Genomic DNA, 9084 nt, shown 5'->3' with positions numbered 1-9084 from the left:
AGAGCATCTATATACAGACCTATTATAAAGTGCATTTCAGAGACTACATTGTATAAAAGAAGCTCTTGCCTTTATATCACTGGCCAGTTGCATTTGTTGCCTCGATCTTTTCTTATCCCAGTCAAGTGTCCTCTCCCTGCTCTTGTTTATTCTCTTGACTGGGGACAGTGGAGTTAGCACCTAATTTAGTCTGGTCTCCGGCATCATTGGAAATCTGAATGTTCCTCTAAGTTAATTAACCAAGTGCAATTAACCACAGAACTTGAAAGTGCCCAGAATTTTTATTATTATTAAAACAAATTCAAAATTGATGTCCCAAGACCCTCAAGGGGCCTCTTTGTTCCAGATTTGCTGCTTCTGTTGATTTTTTATGGTGGGGGGGGGGGGGTCATACCCAGCAACGCTCAGGGGTTACTCCTGGCTCTACGCTCAGAAATCACTCCTGGCAGGCTCGGAGGACCATATGGGATGCTGGGATTCGAACCAGTGACCTTCTGCATGCAAGGCAAATGCCTTATCTGCATGCTCTCTCTCGCCCCCTGCTTCTGTTGTTTTTAAGAGAGACATCACCAAAGTTTCCTTGGGAGGGAGGGTAACTTTCTCCAGGTAGCAGGATAAAGAGGTTCTGGCACATTTATTCCCCCTTTGCCTTGGCTTGTTTCTCTTTTCTTCACTGAGGTTAGTGTTCTTTTTTTTGGGGGGGGAGGGGGAGAAATACATGTACATGTGGGATTCTGTGTCTATTGTATGTATGTGAAGGGAGCAGTGATGAATATCATTGCACCAACGCCTTATATGTCTCAGCTCAGGCTTCCAGCAACAGTGCCACACCTGCCAGAACCCATTTGGCTACCTTCTCTTTACTCTTTAGCCTGAAGGTCCAGACGTAGTTGGGGCCCCTGGCTTTGGTTTTATACACGGGGCACTCATAGGTGTTCTTGGTTTCCTGCCTGTCCACGGGGACAGCTCTGGTGAAGAGGACTGGCATGGCGGATGTCAGCTCCTTAAGGCGGGCATCTGTGATGGTGCATGTCTGCGTGTCCCACTGGGCACCTGGGGCAGAGGCGAGAGAGTCAGTGTTGGCCCTGAGCTCACTGTTGTTGGCAATAAAAATTTCTCCTGTTTTCTTACCCACCTGTTCAATGGCTTCCTTCCCGAGCCCACCCCTAAAGCTTAAACTTGACCTCCAAAAATTAACCAGGTATATTTGTGTTTCTCACCTTCTGGTGGCAACAATAGCATCAAACTCAAGGGCAATAGGAAAGTGGGGTAACAGTAACCAGTCCCCCTCTGTTTTTGGGTCACATCTGGTGGTGCTTAGGAGGCCATGTGGGATGCTGGAGATCAAGCCTGGGTCGGCTACATGCATTTTACCCATCCTGTACTATTTCTCAGATCCTTCAGTAACCATTTCAGAGGGGACATCCAAGGGCAAGGCAGCAGGGGTTAAGCACCTGCATAGACATGTTCAGCTTAAGAATCCAGCCCAACAGAGTCAAGACTCATTTTGTCCCATCTGCACTTGAGCAGTTCTTACACTGGCCCACCACTAACACATTGGACAAGGACAATGTGACCCATACTTTCCTCCCCGGGAGAGCCACATGTGCCACTGGCATCTCAAAAAGCTCATTCTTAGTGAGGTGACAGTTCGTAACAAAATGTAGAAGGAAAAATGGCTGGTGGGGGCAGAGGCCACCCCTGGTGATACTAAGTCATCTAGGTTGATCCTACATCCAACAAGGCTCAGAAAACCATGTGGCTCCAGGCACTGGACCTGGCCGAGTGCAGGCCAGACTATGTCCTGACCCCAGAAGGAAACTTTTAAATGATGAAGAGATTAAGGATAGGTTTGCAATCCACAACTACCGTGTTTCCCCCCCAAAAACAAGACATCCTCCACAAATAAGATCTACTTACAGGTTTCCTTCTGGGTGAAATATAAGGCATTCCCTGAAAATAAGGACCCACCTAGGTTCTGTCTCAGAATTGAAATTAATTTACCTAAACTGGTTGCTAGGGCCACCTCGACTGGCGTCTATTAGGATTCACAGTTTGGTTTGTGTTGACAACTACTGTACCGTATCCAGGTAATAAATTTCCTTTATTTTCATTGAACAATAAATGTGTACCATATTCTTCTTCATGAAAAAAATAAGACATCCCCTGAAAATAAGGTCTAGTGCATCTTTGGGAGCAAAAGTTAATATTTGGGGGGAGACAGAACATATCCACTAGACTTATCGACAGCTATAGCCCTAAAATTAGGTTTGTGTTGATACACAATACAAAGCAGGAAGTGAGATCACCAGCAAGAGTGAGTAAAATGCTGAGAGAAGGGGCCAAAGGACCCAGACCAAGGAGCACCTGGGACAGGGGGCCTTACCTTCCATGAGCAGCCCGTGGAGGTATGCGCCTTCTCTTGGGGGGTGTCCAAAATCTTCCTTTGTCTTCTTAGTAACGTCAACAGTCAAGCACATCCTATCCAGTGGCCACTCATTTTTCCGAGCCGTGGTCTGCATGATTGCTTTGAGAGATGGAATCAGTTGGACACTTTCCTAAGGCTCTTGTGATTCCATAACAGGGTTGGGGAAGAGGAAGGTGTCCCAATGGCAAATCTTAGGCACCATATCATGCTAGGATCCTAGGGTGCAGTGGAGCTGGGTAGCACCCGGGCCATCCTGGCAGTGCTCCATGGCTCTCAGGGCTCAACCTGTGGTGTTCAAAGGACCTAGGTGGTGCTCGGGACTGAAACCCAGTAAGTAACATACCAGATGACCCTAATATAAATATGTGAATCCTTGCATGCCACTGCACTAGATATAGGTTCCCACTGTCACCAGGGGCCCATCACAGAGGAGGTCTTTTTCCCACCATGCACATGCCAGCCTTCTCCTCACCTGTTAAGAAGGATTGAGGGTTGAAGAACCCAGACAGCCACACCACTGCCGGGAGCGCCAGGTCTTGCGTCCAGGACTCCAGTTGTCGGCACCGCAGGAGGAGGTCACCGAACCTGGTGGGGAAGACAAGGAAGCAGAAAACTGAAAAGCTTTGCCTTTCAGTTTGCCATGGAGGGTCACCCTGAGAGCCGGTGAGAGGGTTATAACTGCTGGATGTGCAGGACTTCTCCACTGGAAAGGGGTGGTTTTCTTTTTTGATGGAATTTTTAGATTCAACTAGGAAACCGTGAAGGACTATTAAACCCTGTCTATGAGAGACTGCTCAGTGGCACCACAGAGGGTCTGTCAGGGGCTAAGTGTGAGTCTGGTGTAGAAGGGCTGTGCTGGCCACTAGCAGGCCAGAGACACTGAGGGGTGCTAGCCTGAGTTGGCCATCATTACCTGAAAGGGAGAGGAAATCGTTACCAGAAACAAGCCTCGCTCCACCATATCCCTGCTGCTTTTGTTCTGGGTCTGCCTTGTTTTTATTTTGTTTGGGGCCCACACTGGCAATGCTCAGGAGTTACTCCTGCCTCTGGGCTCAGGATCACTCTTGGCAGGCACTAGGGACCATTTAGTATGCTGGGGATCTGCAAGGCAAACACCCTCACCACTGTTCTATCGTTCCAGCCTCTAGTTCTCTGTCTAGATGGTATCACAATGGCACAGGGTGGGAAGGACTCCATTTTTACCTAGAAGAAAAGTGGCTCTGAGAGGCTAAGGAAAGTAACTCAACTCTACTAAGCAGAAGGATCTCTGGTACACTAGGGAAATTGGGTGTGGGATTGCATGGGGGAGCAGTGTTAAAGCCACAACAATTCATGGACTGATGTGGAAGTGACTTAAGACAGAAGTAAGTGGATGTGAGGTGATGTTGAGATGGACCAAGGGCACAGCCCAGGGTCTCTGGGGAGAAACGTGTTTAGTGTCCCACATGGGTCACCACAGGGGAGGCCCTGATAACTCAGCATGTAGCCTTGCCCCATCATGGTCCTTTAGCTGGTTTAGGGAGAACATGCTGGAAGGTAACGCAGAGCAGTGAGAGCCCTGCTTGATGCTAATAAAGAAAAGAATAAGATGGCATTGGTCAGACAGAATTCTTGAATTCTTTAACCTCCAAGTACTGCCACAAAAGGAGGAACATTGCAATCACTTTGTTTTTTTATTTCCTAAAAAAGCAACTTGAAAGCAATAAAATTGTGTGAAAAAGACTGTGGGGACTAGAGAGATGTTAGAGGGGTGAAGAAACTGGCATGGCACAAGGCTCATCAGAATATGTTATCTGGCAGCCAACAGGTCCCCTGAGCACAGCCAGGGGTATATCCTAGGTATGTTGGGTGTGAGCCCAAAATAGGCCAATAAATAAAAAACCAAGATCGGTTAGAAGTGAAAGAGAATGAGGATCTGGGAAATAATACAGAGGTAAGGCACTTGTCCTGCGTATGACAAGATTTGATTGCATATGATAGATTTGATTCCTGACATCCCATTTGATCCCCCACAAGCACCACCAGGACTAATTCCTGAGCACACAGGCCCTGAGCATTGCTAAGTGTGGCCTACTAATAAGAACATTGTAGTGTTTGGATACAGGGTGATTGTGGAGAATAAGACAATAACAATGAGGAATAAGAATTTCTCTGGCAACAATAGTTTACTCACATCTATAAGGGCATGTGATGCCAGGAGTGTACTGTAAACAGCAGTGTTCTGTAGGGCCAAGAAACACGTTCCAAATTTCTCAGAAATGATGGACCATTTGTGACACAAGGACAAGAACACTGAACAACAGTCACATCAACAGCAATAAAAGCAAGAAGACAGTGGATTTCCAATACTGAAGTTCTGAGGGACAGTATTGGTGTCTGAAGTTCTGCATATAAACTACTGCTCATTGCAGTAAAGACAAGAATGCTGCTTATCCCTGCCACACTAGACAAGTGGCACACATGGGCAAATCAAAGGAGCCCAGAATGAAATGCAAAAGGGAACACCAAATAAATCTATGTGATAGTAAAAAAAAAAAGTTATGTTTACTTTGAGAAGTGTTATTGACAGTAAAGCTGAAGTACAATTCCAAACCAGGAGAGGTTAATGGTAGTTAGAAGGTAGTTAAAATGTAAAATCTTTAGTAGAATTATTGTAATGGCAATTAGATAGGCAAGAATAAAAACAAAAGTGGGAATGGAGAGAGAGCACAGTGGGTAGGGCGTATGCCTTACACATGGCCATCTTGGGTTCATTCCCCATCATTCCATATGGTCCCTCTAATACTGCCAGGAGTAATTCCTGAGAACAGAGCCATGAGTTATCCCTGAACACTGCTGGTATAGCCCCCCCCCCAAAAAAAAACCCAAAAACTGATAGCACCCTCCTCCCAAAAAAGCTTGGGAAACAAGCAGAAGCTTAGGAACAAACAGATGGGTTGCAAAACTTAAATAGGTCTCAAGTTAGTGTTTAAAGTTGACTAGAACTCAGTAGTAGAGACCCTGGATTCAATCCTTGGTACCACATACAAAAAGTATATAAAAATACAAATTCTTATTTTACGGTTTGTAGCATATGAAAAAGTTTCCATAAGATGATTCTTGGAATTGTATATAAAAGTGTTTCCTTAGGATTGTTCTGTGACTTTTGCCCCACCTAACCCTTCCAGGTGGGGCGCTGTGGAGTTGGCAATAAATAGCTTGAGGGACAGGAGTGAGGGGTCCTTCTGTGAAAAGCTGCTGGCTGCAGGAGGATTCTCTGGCTCCCCTTGCCCGATCTTTTAAACCCTATCGTTCTTGTCTGTGTGGATTATTACTTGCTGCGGATAAATATTACCAAGGTCTTCCCCCGAAAGGGGACAAGGGGATGGGAAGTAATTTCTCATTCTGGGGACTGTTCTTGGATTCACAAATACCCAGCCAAGATAACGGCGAAGAAACCTTGCAACGGTTTACTTTTTGTTCGGGGCCACTCACAGTTCTCAGGGTTAACTCTTGCCTCTGGACTCAGGGATTACTCCTGGCAGAGCTCAAGAAATCATATGTGGTGCTTGGGTTCAAACAGGATAGTACCCTTGTACTATCTCTCTGGCCCCCAATTCTCTGTTTTGCTTTCGGCTATATTTCCTGGTGCTCAGGACCCACTCCTGGTGGGGTTGGGGGAAACATTGGGGAATGTGGATAAACCTGAGTTGGCTGCCATGCAAGACAAGCACATTATCCCTGTATTCTCTCGCACCTTTAATTTTTGTGAGAAACATAAAATACAATTTTCGGAACCAGAGCAATCACAGAGTGGCTGGATAGAGCACTTGCCTTGCACATGTCTGAACCGGGTTTGATCCACCACATCCCATATGATACACCGAGCCTGCCAGGAGTGATTCCTGAGTGCAGAACTAGGAGTAACCTCTGAGCATTGCCAGGGGTGGCCCAAAAACAAAGAGAAAAAATTACATAATTTTGGGTTTCCATTAAAGTAACAATAGCTTTTTGAAATTAAGGTAAAGAAATAGTTTCTGAAGATACCTGGTTTTCAGTCCTGTTTGAACACTTCAGCAGCAAACACCTGGGGTCTGGGAATTGGTGGGAGGACCGCTGTGAGGGCAGCTCCAAGCATGTCATTTGGATCTTCCCAGGGAAGGGAGACTCATTCTATTTTGGGGGGAGGCAGCACACCTGATGGTACTCAGGATTTATTCCTTGTTTTGTGCTCAGAGCACCATATGGGATTCTGGGAAATGAACCTGGGTTAGCTGCATACAAGTGCTAACCTGCTATACTATCCTATCTGGCTCCACAGAACTCAGCCATAGGGTGCTGATGGAAGGAAGATGCAGGAGAGTCAGGAGCCCAAAACGGAGCAGTCAGAATCTGTATCTTGCTTCTACTTATAATTAATCAATATCAAAGAATATTAAATAATTAATTAAATATTATTAATCAATAATAGTAACAATATTAAATAATTTCTGCCATTGATAACCCCAGTACCATAGATACCCCCAGTAAAACAGCAGTCTGCACTCTCATGGCCTGAGCATCATCACACAGTGTCTCCATGGCCCTCATGAGGGCAAAAATCAGAACGGGCCAGACCCAAGGGGAACAGGGCTGCTGAACTGGTGGACTCACCACTGTGCCAGGCCATAAGTTGATGGATACGCCACTTTGCTCCAACAGCTTGGGACTTCGTCATAACTCAGTGAGGCCTGCTGGGCTTCCAGGTCAGGAGACAAGGTGAGCTCCCCCTGGAGTTGAGAGAAAGCCTCAGTTTCCCTTCTGCCCACTGCTGCCTTTTGATATTCCTGCAAATCCTGGTCTTTCTCTGAGTCTGGCTAGTTTACACTTTCCCAAGACCATAAGTTATGCCCCAAACCCTGAGATCATTAGGAGACGGAGAGATTAGGGGGGTCGGGTGAGGGATAACTGGGTATATGGTGAAATATATAACATAAAAGGTCTTAAGTAGTCAGTCCCACCAGCTTAAGTGGGAAAGTGAGGTGTTATCTTTATCTCAGCAGCACACAAATGGGCCCTAAATTACCAAGACATGTCTGGGAAATGTGGGAATATTCTGCTTGGTTTTATAAGTAACTCAAAACCCCAGTTTTCTTATTAAAAAAAAAACTCACAAAATGAGTCATACTTGGTCCTATACTAAATTCTGCTAGGGAATTTCTTTCTCCCCTTGGTTTAAGCAAACTTTTCTATTTTCCTTTTTTTTTTGGGGGGGGGACAACCAGCAGCTCTGTGCTCAGAAATTACTTTTGGCAGGTGTGGGGGATCATGCCAAGGGATTGAAGCAAGGCAAATGCCCTACCTGCTGTGCTATTGCTCTGGCCCCGACTTTTTTATTCTCTAAGTCTAAGTCTGAGCATCTTTATTACTGACTTCTCTTTCTTGAAAATACTGAAGATCCTGGGAACTATGGGAAACAGAGGTGAACAGTGGCATGGAAGGTCCAAGGCCCATGGGCCGAGCCACACCAATCCCCGTTCCAGAAACATACCTTTAAACCCAGGTCTAATTGTTGAAGCGACACTTGGATTTCCCGAAGGAGCATATTCATCCTCTCACATTCTTGGAAGCACACGAGAATGTAGGGACTTCTCCTGGAGTTTTTCTGCATTATTTCTGCCATGTTGAATTCTTCTGGAAGTTTCTCCAAAATGTCATCTAAGACATTCTTAACCTTAAATCAGTAGGACACAAACATAGATTTAGAGCCTTTTGATTTCATGTTTGGTCACTGGATGTGTGTGTGTAAAATTTTAAGTGTCATAATACAACTCCCAAAGACTGTTGCTAACATTTAAAAGGTTTGGATAGAACAGCCCTGGCAAACCCTCCCCCTCAACCTGCAGCATCATGATGCCCCCTCCCTTCATCTTTAAAGCCCTCAGTGTAGTCTGAGAGGAATAGTTACCATTTATGTACTGCTCACCTCCAGGGAATGGAAGAACTCAACGGTTTACATAAAGACCCTCAACTGTGGGGTATTGCATTTTGGCATTTTAGAATCTGCTCCTAAAAAGAATCACTCAAAAGGTCACAGGGAGGGGGAAAAAGTCACAAGCACCTAGAAGGTCCTTGAGTGTAAGCTGAATCTGATGACCCCTTTTTTTTTTGTTTTTGTTTGTTTTGGGGTCACACCTGACAGCGCTCAACCATTACTCCTGGCTCTATACTTAGAAATTGCTCTTGGCAGGCTCAAGGGACCAAGTGGGATGCCAGGATTCGAACCACCATCCTTCTGCATGCAAGGCAAATGCGCTACCTCCATGCTATCTCTCCGGCCCCATGTCTGATGACTCTATGCTGCCCTCCTGACTATTCTATAACTCTGGTAACAGTTTAGATCTTCACTTGCAATCACTTGAAGACCACTATCTTCGATAGTGATTTCCCTGAAAAAAAGATTTCAATAGAAGATAAATTGTGTTCACAGTCTTAATTCCATGCACTTTCAGTGGGCTGGGAGAACGAACATATCAGATCCTTCCACCCCCACTCCCCTAAATCAGCACAGAAAATTGAAAAGCTGAGCCTGTCTTGCAGGGTATTCCTGCTTTCCTTGATTTCTCAGATTACTACTTGTAGTTTTGTGGGGAAGAAGGTAGGGGACACAGTCTTTAGTTCTCATAGAAGACTCCTGG

The 9084-nt window shown here is 45.5% G+C and overlaps 1 protein-coding gene across 1 annotated transcript in view; it reads right to left on the bottom strand.

Moving 5' to 3' along the window:
- Positions 1-775: 775 nt before the first annotated feature.
- The window catches only part of DNAH11 (dynein axonemal heavy chain 11), a 331898-nt gene continuing 323589 nt past the window's right edge, over positions 776-9084 (bottom strand). Inside the window, 5 exon segments of the mRNA XM_049785980.1 lie at positions 776-1053; positions 2387-2527; positions 2901-3013; positions 7061-7176; positions 7938-8120. Coding sequence (XP_049641937.1) covers positions 806-1053; positions 2387-2527; positions 2901-3013; positions 7061-7176; positions 7938-8120 — 801 coding nt within the window. The 3' untranslated portion in view covers positions 776-805.

The sequence above is a fragment of the Suncus etruscus genome, chromosome 13, assembly GCF_024139225.1.
Source record: "Suncus etruscus isolate mSunEtr1 chromosome 13, mSunEtr1.pri.cur, whole genome shotgun sequence".
NCBI classification, from domain to species: domain Eukaryota; kingdom Metazoa; phylum Chordata; class Mammalia; order Eulipotyphla; family Soricidae; genus Suncus; species Suncus etruscus.
This window is presented reverse-complemented; position numbering and strand designations above follow the sequence as displayed.